This window comes from Callionymus lyra, chromosome 3 (assembly GCF_982586985.1).
Source record: "Callionymus lyra chromosome 3, fCalLyr1.hap1.1, whole genome shotgun sequence".
In the NCBI taxonomy this organism is placed as follows: Eukaryota; Metazoa; Chordata; class Actinopteri; order Syngnathiformes; family Callionymidae; genus Callionymus; species Callionymus lyra.
In genome coordinates this window covers 17,176,645-17,196,108 of record NC_141820.1, presented here as the reverse complement: position 1 = coordinate 17,196,108, position 19,464 = coordinate 17,176,645, and the positions used below count along the sequence as shown (strand labels likewise).

General features: G+C 41.9%; 3 protein-coding genes across 6 annotated transcripts in view; 2 read left to right on the top strand and 1 right to left on the bottom strand.

Annotated features, from left to right (window-relative positions):
• Window positions 1-663: 663 nt before the first annotated feature.
• Window positions 664-8,926, bottom strand: LOC148083592 (SH2 domain-containing adapter protein E-like). The gene is made up of 6 exons (XM_087786040.1): window positions 8,492-8,926; window positions 3,286-3,412; window positions 2,704-2,883; window positions 1,658-1,856; window positions 1,460-1,579; window positions 664-1,371 (listed from the first exon to the last, which is right to left on the bottom strand). The coding sequence occupies exons 1-6, from the start codon at window positions 8,924-8,926 to the stop codon at window positions 1,191-1,193; spliced, it is 1,242 nt and encodes a 413-aa protein (XP_087642166.1). The 3' UTR covers window positions 664-1,190.
• A 1,346-nt stretch (window positions 8,927-10,272) lies between these two features.
• pygo2 (pygopus homolog 2 (Drosophila)) lies at window positions 10,273-17,215 on the top strand. Of its 2 annotated transcripts, XM_087786677.1 has the most exons (4): window positions 10,273-10,477; window positions 11,097-11,157; window positions 11,741-11,793; window positions 13,767-17,215. In XM_087786677.1, exons 2-4 carry the CDS (start codon window positions 11,109-11,111, stop codon window positions 15,420-15,422), a joined length of 1,758 nt encoding a protein of 585 aa, XP_087642803.1. In that variant the 5' UTR covers window positions 10,273-10,477; window positions 11,097-11,108; the 3' UTR covers window positions 15,423-17,215. The 2 variants fall into 2 exon arrangements, with proteins under 2 accessions (XP_087642803.1, XP_087642804.1); XM_087786678.1 differs by lacking the exon at window positions 11,097-11,157.
• Window positions 17,216-19,050: 1,835 nt separating this feature from the next.
• The window catches only part of cgnb (cingulin b), a 28,918-nt gene continuing 28,504 nt past the window's right edge, over window positions 19,051-19,464 (top strand). For all 3 annotated transcript variants that reach the window (XM_087786675.1, XM_087786674.1, XM_087786676.1), the window contains exon 1: window positions 19,051-19,162. The gene's annotated coding sequence lies outside the window, so the exon portion shown is untranslated. The remainder of the gene's footprint in view (window positions 19,163-19,464) is intronic.

The window sequence follows — 19,464 nt, the reverse complement described above, 5'->3', positions numbered from 1 at the left end:
CATGCAGATATGGATTTTGTTTTTTAAATTCCCAGTCCATAGGATTTTAAAGTGTGTTTCTGGCTCCCACTGGTGTCGGAATAGTGTAACTGCAAGGTTGTAAATTTTCTTTTGCTCACTTTCCAGCAATCCAAGTAATAGAAATGCTCTTGTTGTGTCAGTTTCTGGTTTTATCTACCTGGTTAGTTGAAAAATACTCTCAGCACTTCACACTGTCTCTGATCCTCTCATTCAGTTTGGTGGTCACATTCATAGATTGAAACTGTGTAGAACATTGTTAAAGTAAAAGCTGCACAGAGCTACTACAAAGTCATGGCAAATATGAAAAAAAAAGAGATAATGTCAAAATGTAACATAGTGTTGCTTTAATGATAGAGATATGTTTCACATTTTCAAGTTCAGCAATGATCATTTATCAAGTTCTGTTTCTGTCTTTAAGCGAACGAAAATAATTGCATTTCTTGTCTGGACACAGTAACATCCTTTATTTCTTTTTAATATTTACAGTTCCTGACCCGCAACATTCATTTCACAGGCAGTTCCAGCTTCACAATCCCTTTCAATCTTCACAGTGGATTTGAATCTTCACAGTGGATTTGAGTGGAACATCCATGACGGAGTGAGTTTAAGACTCGCTTCCTTCATGAAGACCTTCATCTCTGTTCAGATCTGCTGTGCTGAAGGAGGAATTACAGGCTCGTGTTCACAGTTCTCTGATTGAAAACTCCTTGTGCGAGAAGATCATGAGCAGAGAAGCAGTAGAGAGACCACGTCTTGGACTCAACCGTCCAGTAGGGGGCGCTCTCGATTTAAAAACAGGGGGAAAAAATTGCTTCTGTGTAATTATACTGTTGATTTCCAGGACTCTTACATGCGTCTGTAGCCACCTTGAGGTCCTCTTTGCACATGATTGCATCGATCTTGGTGACTCACCGGCAGTCCGTGTTCCAGCCTTCACATTTGATCAGACGCACAAACGGGATCGTTGTAAATCAAACCTGAATCAAATATTTATGAATGTATCCGACAGATTTAACAACTGTTGCGGTGCACAAGGGGTTCACTGACCCAGGAGGGCGAGGACCGTGAACGTGATGTCAGGTGACACTGTTCAGTCGTGGACCTCCGAAAAGTACCTGTTGAGGCTGTGTTCAAGAGTTCAGTTCCTTCGGCTGGCGGACCGACCCGGGTCACGGGCGTGAGACCGGGTGCAGGAGGGTCATGTGCTCGGCGCCGGTGAAGGGCAGCTGCTGCGAGCAGTAGTGGTGCACGACCTCGGGGATGCTGGGAAACACGCAGCTGCTCTGGTCCAGGGTGAAGGTGTGTTCTCGGGTCTGAGCCACCATGATGTGGACGCAACCCTGACTCGTCCTGCGAGGGGGATGGGGGGGGGGGACAGGTGAGGGGGGTTTGACTCATGGTGTGAAGAAGGTGAAGACACACAACCACCGACACTCACTTGAGGGCGATGGAGTACTTGCTGTTGTCCGACTCGCTGTTCCTGACCAGGAAACTGGCCTCGCGGCAGGACTGCAGCTGGAACTCCGCCTCCTGACGGGTCACACAGCCGTGGTACCACCTGAGGATGAGGAGGAGCCGTCGGGTCTCTGACACAGTTTCTCAATATGAATTTAATTTTTAACAAGTGATGACTCACCTCTGTCTCTCCAGGGGCAGGGTGGGGTCAACACAGCCGACCTCAGCGTCGATCCCTGGATTACTGTAGGAGTGTTTGAGGATCTTCTGGGTCCAGCTCTTCTGCCTGGCGTGCAGGTGCGACTGGGCAGGTGAACGTCTGGTGAGGGTGTGATGAGGACGCTCCTCTTTGACAGCACGTTCAGGGACGTCCAGGGGGGCTACGAGACGAACACCACAAGTCAGACACAACTAGTTCCAGTTGAGGGATCTTTAAGTCCTTCACCACTACACAAGGTGCATTATGGACCAGCTCAGATTTTCTCCCACAGTGCAAAAACATGAATTTATCGGTGGTTAAATTGTGACCAATATCAACTGCTCTAAGGTGCCTGTGGCCCCGGGTAACTGGGAGAGTCTCTAAGTCTTTCTCTGGAATTCTACAGGTTTAAGAAAATGGATGAACAGTTAATACTATTGTCTATTTATTTGTATGTAACTTCCACTGGTGTTCAAACTGAATATGTATTCATTTATTCAGTCTAAACTCTTCTTGATTCATGAATCATTTCAATGGATTTTCTTTTTTGTTATTTTTTGTATTCTTCTTCCTCACTAATACAGAATTGTCCTCGTCGAAACTTATTTAAAGCAGCTTTAAGTGACTTAAATTAAAATATTGCGTCACAAAACACACCTTTATTTCTCCATTGGCTGAGTCGATTTTAAAGGAAACACCTCCCCCTGCTGGCCATAAGCAACATTAGACGCTTAGCCCTAACATTTAAATGTGGGTTTTATCAGCCTATAGATTGTTTTTAATTTCTACCTCTTCTTTTAAATATAGATTCACTTGTTTCGTCGTCGATATTTAATAAAAAATAATATCATGATTAGATTTAAGTATGATCTTTAGTCTGTGCATTTTGTAAATTTACTTTATTTAATCTTTTTTTGTTGTTTTAATTGACTTTTGCTTAATTAAAATAAATGGCAAATAAAGTCAGCCTTCTGCAGGTGAACAGAGAAGATGTTTGGAGGCGTCAAATAAATCTCCCTCCCAGTCACCTGACAAGGTTTTGACGAGCCGCTCCTTCTTCCACTCCACAGACCGTCCTTCTCTGTCGCCGCTCCCATCATAGAGCACCTCATAAACCTGCGAGGATGCCGGGGGACCCCCCTCCACCGGGACCTCGGCCCCTTCCATCACCACTTTGAGCAGATCTTTGGACCCTCTACGTCTGATCTCTGAGGGAAACAAAGCTTAAAGAGTTGCTGTTCTGTCAGTTCCTCCATCGTTCCTCCTTCAAAAACCCCTTTAAAGAAGTCCCCTCCATCATCAGTCACATGACCAGGTGATGGAACAATGGCGGGGCCATGAGTGACGGAGTCGTCTTCCTGCGGAGTCGTGTGTGAAAACAGTGGGAGAAGTGACGCTCACTTCCTCTTGGATAATGGTGCCAGTAAATAGGAAGCGTGAACAGGAAACTACACCCTTTGTTTCACAGCAGAGTTGCAGTAGCGAACCCCAGGAGGTTGAGGGAGCTGCAGGAGAGGGCATGTGACCCATAATAACACCGGCCCTGACATGAGAGGCGGTAAAGTACCGGTTCGGCACCAGTGCATCAGACCTCATGAGAGGGGCCTCACCTGTGATCATCTGCTGGGCGTCGTAAGGCTCCATGTAACCGTCGTTCTCTTCGCCTCGCTCGGCCTCCCTCGACTCTCGGGTCTTCTCGGCGTCGAACGGGTCGGCGTAGTCCTCCAGGATGATCACCTGTCAGAGGACAGTCTGTCAAACTCAACGTTGGCTGTGAGCAACTGCTTCAGGTGAAAGATGATCACATGTTCTGTGTGGATTGCTCTTTGACCCACAACATCCTCCTTTCATAAAAGTAGTACTCGAAGTTCCTGTTTATCAAGTATGCTGAAGTATAAGTAAATAAGTAAGTAAGTAATTTTTATTTATATAGCGCTTTTCCAGACTAGGGTCACAAAGCGCTTAAACAATCAAAACAATACTCAAAAAAGTACATACTTTAAAGGTCAAGATAACACTGATAACACAACAGGAGTTCCAGAAAATCAAGGAAAAGCCTGAACAAATAGAAACGTCTTAAGATGTTTCTTGAAGGAGTCAGTAGATCATCAAACACAGAGGGAGAGGAAGATCGTTTCAAAGCTTAGGAGCAACAGCCTGAAAAGATTTCTCTCCTCTGGTCCTGAACCGTGTTCAGGAACCATCAGTAGATTCTGATCCACAGACCTCAGAGCCCAAGCTGGGGTTTAAGTCTAGATCAGATCACTGATGTAAGGTCTGACCATGAATAGATCTGAAAGTAAGAAACCAGATTTTTAAAGTTGATCCTGAAAGAAACTGGAAGCCAGTGAAGAGTTTTAAGGAACGGAGAAATGTGAGTTCTTCTACTAGAGCAGGTCAGAATTCTCGCTGCAGAGTTCTGAATCAAATGCAGGCGAGACAGATCCTTCTTGTTAAGACATGAAAACAAAGTAGTACTCGAGGTTCCTGTTCATCAAGTATACTAAAGTATAAGTATAGCAAGTATACTTAGGTAAAATGCAAGGTAGGTGTACTAAAGGAATATACATTTTGAGAGTTTTTCGGAACAAATTGAAACATTTTAAGAATATCTAAAGTATACCAAGGTATACTTTTTATCGTATATTATCGTATTCTCTGTACTGTACTGTATATAAACTAGGTATATACTTCTAGTAAGTTTACTTTTTGTACTACATTTAACAGACTCGTTGGGAAACAAACGAGCGACCTTTTCCCCAGCGAAGCATACATTCTGACCACCACATGGCAGCGGTACAGTTTATTTTGGTGTCTCGCCTGCAGTTAATACAAAACTCTGCAGCGAGAATTCTGAGCCGCTCTAGTAGAAGAACTCACATTTCCTCGATCCTTAAAACTCTTCGCTGGCTGCCAGTTTGTATCGCGATCAAATATAAAATTCTGGTTCTTACTTTCAGAGCTAGGTCTGGTCTAGAAAGGCACTTTACAAATAACCTTTACTTACTTACTTACTTTTTTACTAACTTACTTACTTTTTTACTTACTTACTTAGTTACTTCCTTTTTAATTACTTACTTACTTACTTTTTTTTACTTATTTACTTACTTACTTCCATCCATCACAATCACACACTCCCATAATGCTTTGCTAAGTTTACTTATGGATCAACACAATAATACAATCGGCCAAAGAAAAAAGTAGTAAACTGTACTTTCTCACAACGTTAAAACTAAGTATACAGTACATTGGTGTACTATTTTGAAGTATAGTATGTCAAAAGTAAACTTCAAGTGTACAACTTAAATTTTATTGTAAAATATTTACACTCAAAGTACATTTGAATATATTTCTTTTCTAAGGGATTGTCAGAGACTTGTGTAAACCTGGTCCAGAGGGGGTACATTTGAAAATTCTGGTTTCGTTTTCTTCCATTTTCCATCTTTTTTTTATGTTTGTCAGCCGCTGGAGAATCCCGAAAACAAGCTCTCGTCTAAGAAGTTTACCAGAAGATAATCAATGACAGTCTTTGATCTCTGGACTGAGCCCAAAAACGAAAAGTAGAACCGTCGAAGAGCGTTTAGGAGAAGCAGGAAGCGCTGATGTGGTTTTAAAGGCAGAGCGGACGTCCACGAGTGCCTCTCAACATTTATTCATATTTAATGTTAAGTAACTTCCTGTTCATCATATCCAGGCCGAGGAGGACAACTTTTCAGGTGCGGTAATCTGCTGCGTTAGTTTCCAACAACCTCGGACACAAACAAGAAAGTGAACGTCATGACTCAAAGCTCCATCTTTTGGTGAATATAATAAAAATGACAAAAATGAAAAATAGAGGAGAGACTGAAGAAAAGAGGGACTTTTAAATGTAATAATCAGATTGTAGTATCAGTTCTATTTATTATTTAAATGTTGATTTTTTTTTTATACTGAACAAAATGAATTAAAAAACGTTTGTTGGATTGAAAAGTAAAATTTGAAGACACACCATCAGCTGATTTAATCTTATACGGTCCAAATTTTTCATTTGATTTTCACTCCACAAGTTTTTGTTATTAATTTCTTGCAACATCTGCAGATTCACTTGTCGCCTTTGTTGGTTTTGGAATAAATATAGATAGATCAGTTAAAGTCATTAATTACTGTCTAGTTTTGTTGTGTTTCTAAAATGCTTTAAAATTGCAATAAGCTAATGCTAGTTAGCACCAGAGCACCTGTTTGGTAATGTCCTTAAATTTACATATAACGTCTATAATTCTGTTTACAGGAACTAAAAACATCTTATTTGAACATCCAATAAAATGTTTATTTAAATAATCTTGACTGATTTCTACAAGTTAGTCAAATAAAAGTAGTTCAATTTGTATTTGTTGTACTTCTTATACAACTGTATAAAATGTTTTTATTTATATTCAGTTAATCCAGCTGTTCACTGGATAATCTACGTAGTTTATTAAACTAATAAAATGTAAAACATCTCTCCTGAAGCCAAGAACATTGTACTAAGTTGATCTTAATAGTTCCTTTTTCAGTGTCGATGGCCTTTGTTGCACCAGCAGCGGTTGTTTTTATCTTGTTTGTTTTCCTGCTGAAACATAAATCACAGCCTCTCAGTCGAGGTGTAAATGTGGAGCAGGAAGTCATTTGTTAAAACTCCCGAAAAACACACGTGCACCAGAACAAAGGACGACAAAGGTCTCCTGGAGTGACCTCAGATATGTTCCTCACCGCCTTCTCAATGTTCTCGTCTTTAATCGTCACCTGCTCTCAAGATCACAGTCATGGTTTGATGGTTTCTATTTCCTCAATTAATTTTTTTTTATCTCAGTTATTTGACACTGAACCCTTGACTTCATCCTTTGAGGTCGTGTCTCTGTTCGCTCTGTTCTCTTAATTAAAAGGAAGATGTTTCAATGGAATTCCGGGACTTCTATCTGGTCTCTCTTCTGCCACCCACTGTCTTCATTTCAAAGTGGAGCTGCAGGCTTCTCACCTGAGCGTGAAGGAACCGTGTCAGGGAGGTGTGAAGGATTAGATAAAAGCCAGACGAGGGTGAAGGTAACTTAGGGGGGGTGAGAAGGTGTGTGTGAGGAGGACGCCGGTGGACAATGGACCAGCAGAGACAAAGAACGTATCAGATTTCATCGGCCTGTCGCTTCACTGTCTGCAGGACTGTAATCTCAGAAGTGATGAGTTTGATGACCAACTACGTGGTGCAGATAAGAAGTGAGAATAAAACTTCAAAGATACGAACAAGTATACCTGCAGAGGAGGTTAGATATTAGTGATGTCATCTGTCACAGTTTTTAAAAGTTGGATGTAATCTTACAAAAAGCTGTCTCTGGTCTGGAAATTTGTCATAGAATTCTTGGAAACCGTCTTGTAGTTCATGAGCTTGTAAGTAAGTTAGTAAGTAATTTATATTTGTAGAGCGCTTTTCCGGACCAGGGTCACTAAGCGCTCAAACAATCAAAACAATATTCAATAAAATATATACTTTAAAAGATAAAACACATAAGAAAAACACAGGAGTATCAGAGAATCAAGGAAAAGCCTGCACCTTGTGAGATGATATGACTTCTTGTTGAATTAATTCTCTTAATGTGAGATTTTCTTTTTAATAAGATGTGACAAACTTGACCATTAACAGACAACAACATTGTTTCTGTGAGGAGTAGCGCGACATCTAGTGGTTCGTAGTTGAATGTTTTTTTTCAACTGCTGGATCAACGCTTCAGTGTTAAACCCTCGATGGACTGATGACGTTTAATGAAGCGTTTTTCATTCTTATGAGACCTACTAGTGAAGAAATAATAGACAATAGAAGCGATTAAATATTTTAAACCTGTACAGAGGAGGAAGAAAAACACTGGTGAGGCATCATTTGTCTCCAGATTGCTTTTGACAGGACTTGGAACTTGTGTTTCTTTACATGCAGACTATAGTACAAATGAAAATCTCATTATTTGAAGTCTTCAGTCTTCATTTTTTTTACATTTAGTATCTACTCTTGCTGCAAAACAGCCTGTGAAAGTCACAACTTGAAAACTGCACATGTTAAGACACTTTTATTCGTGCAGGCTTCTCCTTGATTCTCTGAGACTCCTGTGTTTGTTTTGGTGGGGTCTTGACCTTTTAACTATACATTTTATTGGGTATTGTTGTCATTCTTTAAGTGCTTTGTGACCCTGGTCTGGTAAAGCACTCTACAAATATGACTTACTTACCTACTGTTGGCATGCATGTGTGCATAAAATGACATGGGGGGCCAAATATAACCCCCCGGTCCTCAAGTCTTCGAGTCTTTAGGTTAAATAATTAATGTTTCTCAGGCATCTCGTTGAATTGTGTCAACTGTGATTGATCCCAACAATTCTAATCCAACCGAGTTTGTTTCACCTGTGCCCACAATACGTCATCAAGAACCGTCTTGCTTCGTCTTGGATCTCTTTGGATGTTTATTTACAAGTGAAGGATGTTGCTGATGATACTTGTACTTTCTTGCTAGAGCTGAATTATCATTGACGTGATATCAATAATTATATAAAACACAAAAGCACCCACACATTTACACATACTATAAAATAGTTTAAACAACTAGTTGAAAGCCTTTTTAAAAATAGTTTCTATCCATTTTTTGTAGAAACATATTCAGGAATGTGCTCTTATGTAATTATTTCTTTAAGCAAAACGTTACAATAAGATTTAAAAATAATAATAATAATTCAACCGTTTGATAAAATAATTTTGAACCATGAATTAATCAAATATAAGTTTGTTTGGAGGTGACACACGAAATAAAATAAATGAACCCACCTTTTCTGTTTTGACCTGGGCGGGTTTCTCTGCTTCAGAACCGGTATCGGTGACAGTATCGCCGTTAAAATGTTGACCTTTGTCTTGCTTGTCCAGCCGAATCATCCGGTTGATGTACGCGGAGCTCTTGGCTCTCAGGTCCTGGTCCCCAGGAACCGGGTCAGCTCTGGAGTTCTTGCGACTCTTCCCGGACAAGAGGGCATCCCAAACTTTGCTCTCTTTTGGCAAAGAACCGTTCTTGGTTGGTTCCGTGGCCGAGTTCTTGCGATTCTTCAGCAGAGACCCAGCTCCCGCGGAACCGGTAACGTCCGCGGACCGGCTTTTGCGCGCAGAGGTTTTTAATCCAGATGTTTTGGACTGAGATTCAGACGCAGAGCGGATTCTGTCGGAACCGTTCTTCAGAGTGATGGGGAGATCCTTGAACCACTTGGCCATGGTGAGAGAAGGAACTGAAGCCATCCACCGCAGACTCACCTCCACAGACCCGAACAAAAGACTTCCGCTGCTTCATCCTGACACAGAACCAATGGGTCATAAATGCTGCTCGGAACTCACGCTGAGACCCCAATGAAACGTCATTCGTATGTTTTATATCACCATTGATTCAAAATGATATATATGGACAAATATTCACATGTAATTCGTCTGAAGATAAATAAAATCAGTGGAAAGATTGTTGTGATTTTGTAGTTTCAACATTGACTCTACATGAGAGGGGGGTCTGAGGGTCTGACGATGATGACGAGTGTTTTTAGTTTATTATTTGGTGTAGAAAAAAAGAAGAAGGGATGTAAACGAATAATATCAAGGACCGAGTTTAATTAAATGTAAATAAACGTCAATTATTATTGATAGTTTTCTTGAGTAGTTGTTTTAGTGTAAAAAAAACAAAACAAGATTAAATGTGAATATATTTAATAAATAAACTCTGCTTCTTGAAACTGGTTTTCATGTGGGGTTTTTTTTGCCGAATATACGTAAAACTTATACGCATGCAAAATGAATACAGGTTAGATAAACATCAAACATATTAGACATTTCACGATTTTTATGAGAGGAAGATCTTGCCAATACAGGCGGATACAATTATGTTTTATTAAATAATATGTTTGTTTTGATTATAGATAGTTTTTTTTTTTTAAACAAATATTTAAAAATAAAAACCCGTTTACTTACCAAGTGTTAGAATAACTCTGAATAATATGTAAACATTGAAATGAGAACAGGGAAAATGATAGTGATGATATTCGAGAATGTTATTTTATAAACATGTGTACCACCTCCATTTGTACATTAAAACAGGGTCGCTTTTGGGAAATACACCTTTTATATAGGATATATAGGTTTAATATATATACATATATATAATTAATCAAAATCAGAAGCTGCGGAGGCATTACAGAATGTAGAAAATAAATGAAATAATACGAATGAATCTAAAAAAAGATTAATAAAATAAAAACTAATACAATTACGTATATATTTTTGTTTCAACCACACACAGTGTTTTTTAGTAAAGAAAATGTTTATTTCGTTGTGCGGATGGAAAGTGGTCTTGCCTGGGCTGTACCGTTTGAATCGCACAAATGGGGGGGGTCGAGGTGTAAACTTTTTTAGCGTCACTTGTGACAGCAATGACGTGTATATATTTTTTAATTAAAATAATAATAAATGTCATAGCCAATGATAATATACAGTAAAACGCTCGTCGTTTAAAACATGCACTTTAATTTCGTCTGGAGACAACCGTGACAACCCCCCCATTTTCTCCAAGAATGTAATCGTCCGCGGTGCGCGATACTCCTGCCTGTCCCTCTTTGTCCGGCTGCGCTGAAGGCCATGATGAGAATAATGGCTATATTTGCGTTTTTGAATGAATTATAGCTGAGTGGTGGACCAGCGAGCATACACCGTGCAAGGACCGCTTTGTTGGCAATGACACGCCACATTTAAAAGGACCGCCAGGCAAAAGCATCGGAGAAAAGGGTACAGTTTGCTTCCAAGACAGTCTGCAGAATGGCTAGCTAACCACCAAGCTACAATGCTATCGCTAGCTAGCTAGTAAACCTGCTTCGAAAACCACCGCGGTTTTTTTTTTGTGAATGTGGCGATACGTTCACGGCCGGTGTACCGTCGCCACATTCGAAATATCTCACTGTCGAGTAGTTTCTCAAAGCCGCTGAGGTGAAGTATTCGCCGCAGAAGGTAACGTGGCTAGCCCCGCTGGTGCTAAGCTAACGAAGCACATCTGTAAGTGATCACCGAGACAGAGCTGCTAGGTGGACACTTAAGGTACCGGATCTGTGAAGCAATGATGCTTGTTCTTAGGCTGTCAAATCTCTCTGACGTTTTTATTTGGTGACCAAATCCCGGCGTGACAGACACCGCAACGTTTGCATCTGGAATATATTTAAAAAAAGGGGGAGTTTGAAAACCTTTGGGCCGGTGAAAATAACCCCGAGCTACCGATCACTTCTCGCCACGATGACGCCAAATTTAGCGTTTTGACATGATATGAAGGCCCGATCGTAGCCTTCCCAGACGCCGTCATTTTTTAACTTTTTTTTTCTTGCATATAAACGGTGATATGCCACTTCACCGACAGTCGTATTAGCTAATGGCTGCCGAATCGGGGAGACTACAGGCGGGACCAGGAAAACGCAAAGGTAGGAATTGATTTCATCTCCCGATCAGATCGGAATCATCCATTAAACTGGGCTGCCCTGGTGCTGTTTAGCAAACCCTTACCATGTAAACTTCACGACTGGTGGTGGCTGTTTTTCCTCGCAAGACTGGATTCTGTGGACAAGGCTTTTCATGTCTATCTTTGCTGTTGATGTCCCTTCAACTTTGTTCCTCATGTCCTCGTCTTTTCTCTGTCTTCCTCATTGACCTCTTCTGCCTGTTTTTTGCGGCCTCTCCCTTTTTTTTCCGTCTGGGGTCATATGGTCTGCCTGGGTCTTATCCGATCAAGGCCTTCATGACTTTGATTAAAGCGCCTGGATGTTCGAGCATCTTGTCCTCATGCCCCGTCTATGTCCCATCATGAATCCATCCCAACTGTCGGACATGGACGCACACAGGCCTGAAGGTCTAACGCTGCTCAGCTCTGTCACTACGGGGTATTGGCCGATCCAAATGTGACGTTTCTCTAGATGATAGCTGAAAATATACATAATGGCTTTTGTCAGATTATATTTGATTTAACGCTCACCCACTCTTCCCTTCCCCCTTGTTTTACCCTTTCAGGTTTACAGATGAAGAGTCCAGAGAAGAAGAAGCCAAGAAAGTCTACATCCCAGGTGAAGTGCTGAGAAATGTGTGGCGGGGATCTCTGATTTTTAAATAATTTAATAAAAAGTACTAAAGACTTAGCACAGGGGTCACCAAGTAGTAGCTTTAGGGCTTGTTCAAAAAATGTTTCTCATTCGTACTAGAGAAAGACCAATATGTTTTTTTCAGGGCTGATACCAATACTGATTATTAGTAGTCTAGCCGGCCGATAACCGATATTTGGAGCCGATATTCATTTGCTGTAAAAGTTAATATATTGGCATACATTTTTTTGAGTAATTCAAACGCCAACACTTAACTTTGTTTGAATGGCTTTAAGCTAGGGCTGCACGATTCTGGACAAAATGAGAATATCGATTTATTATAACAATGTAAATATTTATTGCAGTTTATTGAACAAAAAACAATGAACAGACGTACTATATTCACGGCAAATACTGCTAAAAGTGAGGTGAAAATACATTTATTAGTCAATAATAAATCTTCAGTGCAAAGTAAAGAAAAGTACAAACACTGGTCACTCATTCTGCCTTTTACTGCACACGCTCTACACATATAAATGACTTGCTTACATGTTTGCACAGTTGATATTGTTACTCTGTCATATATAAGTACATCCTCTGAAATAAACATCAATATATTTTAATTTATACTATTATACAGACACACAAACATGCCAACAGCGCACACATACACACACACACATGCTGAGACACTCAAGCAGACCTGCGCCTCAATTCAATTTAAGAACCTATTTCAGGAAGTAAATGTGTTACACAACTTTTCTCCTTCATTTCTCTTCACACTCTCAACTTCTCTCATTATCTCTGCCGCTATCACTTGTTGAGGGAGGGAAGGGAGCGCTTGTTTTTATACAGGTGATGTCCCCAATCAAAATGCGGTACTCTTTTTTTCTTTTTTAATAATCGTCATCCCTTGGAAATGAGCTCGTGTTTTTTTAAAACGATTAATCGTGCAGCCCTACTTTAAGCATATTTTTATTAAACATCAATGAGGCATGGGGCAAAGTTGGAGAGTAGTGATTGGAGTCAGAGGCGCTGCTGCATCAGAGCCAAAATTACCCAGTTTTAAATGGATCTCTTATCGGCTGTCGGATTATCAAAAAGGCAGATGCTGATATGCCTCAAAATGCTGAATATCGACAACAATAATCTGTCTATCCCTAATTCGTACACATACTTATTATGTTTGATTTTGGCTTTTCTTTCTTGTTACCCCATTGGAATTTATTGGAGGAACAGTAATGTAATAAGTTCATTAGAGGAATGCCATTCATCAGCAATCATTTGATTTTGTGTGGAGAATTTATTCACTGTACACTGCATTAGAAAGATTACTTTAGGAATAAAAATTCTACTTTTTATGTTTGATAAAACATGATACTGGTTTCTAATAAAGTAAATGGTAAATGGTTTCTTTAGTTATATCGGTTATGTATGCTAATCAAGTGTCCAATATTAACTATTTAGACAAAATTGACTTGGTAATTACTTCCTAAATGAATTGATACAGTTTTTTAAACACATTCTGTGTATTGTTGTTTTCAATAAAATGAGCTGCAGTAGAGCTTTGTGAGTCTAAGGCACATTTAATTTGTAAAGTAAGCCTTAGATCTAATTGTTTTTATTGCAAATATATAATGTGCGTTCGTGAAAGACGATAGTGATTTTTACTTTTAGATTTTCACTCTTAAGCTAACATACAAAACATGTCAATAGACTTGTAGTATTGTGATTGTAGGTGCAATGATGTGTTTGTATGTGTACAGTAATTAAGAATAATAACTGGCGTGGTGTAATTAGTTAGAACCACTCAACTTAAAGAGTTATGTAATAGTAATTTTGGTTATTGTACTATTACAAATTCAGTCCAATCTTGTTCGTTCTATGTAGTTCAAGCACTTCATCTATCATTTCTGGTCACTGGATACAATTTAATTCTTATGTTTCCCTTTCTTCAGGCGGCGGGGTTCTCTCACCTGACAGAGTTTGCTCCGCCTCCAACGCCTATGGTGGACCACCTGGTGGCATCAAACCCCTTTGACGATGATTTTGGACCCCCATCTCGACCTACTGGTGCAGGCGGACCAGGTGGTTCTCCCTTTCTTCAAAGTCCTGGTGGCGGAGGAGGACCAGGTTATGGAGGTCCAGGAAGAATGGGAGGAGGAATGGGATTTATGGCTGGCCCAGGTGGACCAGGAGGTGGACCTGGAGGTGGCCAGCCTGGACGTAGGCCTCCATTCGGTCCCCCATCCAACGCTGGTCCCCACCACCAGCTAGGTTTCGGGGGGATGCCTGGCTTTGGTGGTGGTGGTGGGGGTGGAGGAGGTGGAGGACCAGGTGGTGGATTCCCTCCAGGTGGCCCATCTCAATTCAACATACCCCCAAATTTTAGTCCTCCTATGCACCCCGGTTCTGGTTTCAACCCCATGTTGTCACCAGGTGGCATGGGAGGTCCGGGGGGAGGGGGGCCACCACATCCCCGATTTGGGATGCCTCCCCAGCAACAGCATGGACAAGGCCATCCCTTCAACAGTCCCCCACTACCTGGTGGTGGTGGTCCCAGAGGTCCGTCACATGGACCCTTGCCATCTATGGGAAACATGGGACCAGGACCAGGAATGAACATGATGGGGGGTATGGGTGGCGGGCCAGGAGGCAACATGGTTGGTGGCCTACCTGGTATGCCCCCTCAAGGACAGTTCCCTCCTTCTCAAGATGGACCATATCCTGGCCCCAGTCCACCTGGACCTGGCAGTGAAGACGGAAAGAACTTTGGAGGTGCAGGAGGACCACCAGGCCCTCAGCAACAGCAGCTTGGAATGAACCCAAATGGCCCCCCTCCAAATAACACTCCTCCCTGCCCCCCTTCAAACTCTGGCCAACAACAACCTGGAGGAGGTTTCCCCGGTCACCCTGATGTTCAGCAGCCAGGAAACAACACCCCGGGTAGGCCTCCGTCTGCCCCACAGCAACCCAACCCCAACTCTTCTCCAACTGGTCCACTTAATGGTTCCGGCCAGTCGCAGCACCCGCCCACCGGTCAACTGCAGCCTCCTAACAACACTAACATCCCCAACTCTAACAACTCCAATCAGCAGACGCCACAGACCACTCCACCAAACTCCGCCCCAGGTTCAGCCTCACATAGTCAGCAAAACAACACGCCCAGCGCCGGCGGGCCCATGTCCAACAATAACTCGGGTCCGAACAACATGACCAACAACAACGGCAGCAACACGCCTGGCAGCAACCCAAACCCCCCGTCCAACTCCACGTCAACCCCGAACACTCAGTCTCCGCTTCCGCCCGGCCCTTCCACCCAATCAGCCGGGCCCGGTTCTGGCCCCGGGAAACTCGGCGGTCCCGGTATGGTCTTCCCATGTGGCCTTTGTATGGCGGAAGTGCACGACGACCAGGACGCCATCCTGTGCGAGGCGTCGTGTCAGCGCTGGTTCCATCGCGAGTGCACGGGTCTGACGGAGCCGGCCTACGGGCTCCTGACGCGGGAGAGCGCCGCCGTGTGGGCCTGCGATTTCTGTATCAAGACGAAAGACATCCAGTCCATGTGTGTGCGCCAGGGACTGGGCCAGTTGGTGGCCGCCAATGAGAGCTGAGGTGGACAAAGGAACAATTGGTCTTTGTATTCACTACGCCGATCTGATCAAGTTGAAGCCCTTTACACTCTTATACCAACACGTTTAAAATCATACACAGCACTTTGATTTGACGAATGAAATCACCCGTCCCCGTCCCCCCCGACCCTCTAGTCACATGATGATGAATGTTATCTGACACAGTCCTACGCCGATCTTACACTACACGACTTTATTACCGTCACGTCCAACTACAGGACACGATATTCTGAAGTAAACTTAGCATCTTAATCGACCTGAATAAAGTGACCTTGTGGACCAGAACACATTGAAGGGCTCTCTGTTCACATCTTCTGCCCGGTGATGCTAGAATGTACAGCGTTGGGCCTTCAGCTGGATAAGAGACGCTTCATTATACATCTTTACATGTCCCTTTAATCATTTTTAGTAGTTCAACCTTTGCTTAAGTTGCTTGCGAGGAACTTGCGTTCATTCATTTCACATTGTGTCGTTTGTAAACCTGTATCAGGTTGTTTACCAGGAATGCATGAAGTCTGCCGAGTGTGTTGTTATTGGCCTTTTTTTTCGTCAAACGGTACCGAGGGAGCTCCTAGAGTCTCGTGCTAACTGTTACCACAGAGGTTGTTGTCCACAAAACAAAGATGTCGCCGGTCATTTTCAATGACTTTCCCCTTCATTTTCCAGAGTCATGTCAACAGTCCAGAGGGTAATGTGTTCTGTCTTTATTACTGTCATTTACATCCAACATGATTTGAACGATAAATATTTGACGCCTCAAGATCGCTACAGTATTTTGAAGCTTAGCCCAACAATATATCAAGGTGTTGGCGACACTGGTTCCTAGCTGAAGCCTTCAAGACCAAATATAAGCGCCTCAATAAGCGCAAAAGGTTTCCCCCCCTCAATTGTGACGTGTTCAAAGTCGTGTAGTGTAGGTGAGGCACAAGCAGCCAGCCAAGCACTGACACCAACACACTACCTCACGGTTCTGTGACCGACCGTCCTGAGAATTCCCACACTGCCCCCCCGAGTGTGACGATGCTTTCCGATGTCTTCAGTTGATCGACCGCTCGGTTACTGTTGGAGAACCTGTATCATGTTTTGTGGTTCAGCCAGTCCAGGTACACTTACCTGAAGACTTCTGGGAGGTCTTGTTGCAAATCTAAACTCTGAGAAGAAACTGGTCTAACTATACATGATGTATTGGAGCTTTAAATCTCTCCGTGTCAATATCATTCACCGACATATTTTTCAAAAGTGAGTGCCTGGAATTATTTTGGGAAGTGTCGGGAAATGTGTGTGAACACAGCAGAAGTGACAGAACGCAAACTTTCTGTATAGTAAATCCTTTTTTTAACATCTGAAACTGTAAATACGACTGCAACGATCATCCATTGTGAACATGCAGCTGTAAAAGATTTCGTTGGATCTTCCTCTCCTTTTCATGATTTGTGATTTGGGTACTTGAAAGATGGTGTTGGCATAGCAACGCCTGGCATCATGTGTGGTCACATGTACTTTAAAACCAGGGCAGAGAGGTGCACGTGAATCAATGCACCAACTCCACTGTTCCACCTCTGAGGATTTGACCAAACAACGGTTGACTGTCACTCTCTTCCTCCTTTTATTCAGTGTCCATGTTGCCTTTTTGACATTTGCTTTATGTTGGAATTTTTGTACCGGTGTTTGTGTTGTGAGTTTGCTTCGATCTGGCGCCCCCTAGTGGCGACACTCAGTCCCACACAGAAAAAGGGGGAAGGTACTGACTTGTAAAGTAAAAGATTTTTTGTATACTTCTGTCTGACGTCTCTTTTTAAAAAATGACATGATGAATGATTTCGGATTCTGTTCGAAGCCTCGCGTTTATCCAGCCTGAGACTTGCTTAGTTTTTGATACTATGATGTTTTCGTCTCTGAAGCAGGTTTCCCCCACTTTTGAGTTGGTAACAAAAGAGCAAAATCTTCAGTTCATGGTCCCACCATACCATCATCTAAACTTAATAACTTAAAAATTGACTTGGGGTCTTGCTTGCTTTTATGCTATGCTTTTATTGTAACAAGTGTTGTCCAAATATCAACTTGAGTGGTGACGTAATAATTATTTTTGCCACCTTCACATCTGGGCTCTAGCTAAGTGGGAAGTAAGAAGACGATGAGGTTGATGGTTGTGAACATGGGATGATGATGAAGGTGAAGGATTTGCTATAGCAACCCCTGATGGGAGATGTTCCCGATGACCATCTCCCACTGAGAGGTTGAGAGAAGGACAGACAAGAGAAAGGTCAGTCCCTTAGATTTTTAGTCTGTAAATGTTGAGGTTGATCTTAAGGTCTTGTTCATGAGTGAAGGACATCAACCGGTGTCAGAAAACACTTATTATTACAGGTTCAATATCACACTGCAACCACCTACCATTTACAAGAGTCAGCTTTTAAATGTAACTTTTTTTTTTCATTTAAAGTTTTATTCCATTAGTCTACATCTAAAGCTTTGTCTCTAGACTCACACGAAGGCTATATAGCAGACCTGGGCAAAGTGCGACTCTTTGACTTTATTTATGCGGCCCTCATAATGTCAAAGTATGATATGTAAATGGTTCTAATGCATAAACAAATGTTTTTTTGTATTTATTATTAATTTACATTTTCACATAACACTTCCCTCCTTTTTGTGTCATTTTTGTGTATATATGAATCCCTCAAAACTGTTTTTATTTTAAGTTAAATGAAATGTTTTGAAAAAAACTCATCTATACAAAAATAAAATTACAGCTTATTTAGCTTAATAAATGTAATGGGCTAATGACTTTTTTGGGGTGGGGGGATTTTTTTCGTCTTTCTTTTTGCTTGACGCCCCCTAACAACATTCCCAGAATTCAATGTGGCCCTTGAAGAATTTTAATTGCCCACCCCTGCTATATAGGGATAGAGAATGACTTGTATTATCTTACGCTAAAGCAAAAAAATCACAGGCTCAAAGAAAAATTGCAAGTTTTCAGAAAATTTGAAAATGTAAAAGAAATTAAAATAAATAATATTTTTTTCTTTGTTTAATTATGAAATTATTGATTTATATATCAATAAAAACAACCACCTTGATGATAGAAAATACAATCAGAACTAATGGAAATCTTACTAATGTCTTCTTGTTTGTTCTGGTTGTTCAGATTTGGATGAATTCTTGTTTATATTATTTATAATTCTGGCATGAATCACGCCAGAAGGCTGGAACGGTATCAATATTTTTTCTTCCCGAGGTGTTGGAACCTTGTCGGAGATCAGTTGAGGTGAAAAATATGTAGAGCCAAGTATTATAACGTGTTTCTGAAGTAGGTTCAATTACAACAACCCAACTTTAAAGCAGTTTTATAGTCTCATCAATCCAATTATCTCACTTGATTGACATGTGTCTTTAAAAACATTATCTTTAAAATAATGTCTGAAGATGCAGATACACTTTGCTTCCCTAAATATATATTTGTTTCCTCAATCAAAATCTTATTAAATTTTGCACCAAAAGAAACATCATAACTGATAATTCGAACTTGGCTCGAAGCCGTGGCTAAGCCCCGCCCACCCCGTCTGTTCCTCTAATCGCGTGGCCCGGGGGTGGGCGGGGTCTCCGCGGCTCCGGCAACAGGTTGTTGCCACAGGCGGCGAGAATCTCCCCCGTTTGTCCGCCTTCAGTGCGTCTCATCCCGGCGAGCAGGCAGGAGGCAGAGCAGCGACTCCACCGCGCAGGTACGTGTCCCGAAAGTTCCGCTCGACAGGTGACCCGGATTATGACGCGCTCGCGTCTGCACGAGAGAAGACCGTAAATCCCGCGATAATTGGATCTGGAGCGGCGGCGTTAAGAGGTTGTTATGGAGAAGCAGGATTTGCTCCTGGTGCGGGTCTGCTCGGGTAAACAAAAACCGGGCTGGTTTCGACCGATACCGACTGACCGGATAGGCGGGTGTGACGCGCTGGTTCCGGGCGGACAGGTGTAGCGCTGTGACGGGAGAGAAAGTGGCTTCATTTGAAAGTATGGAAATGACACCTGA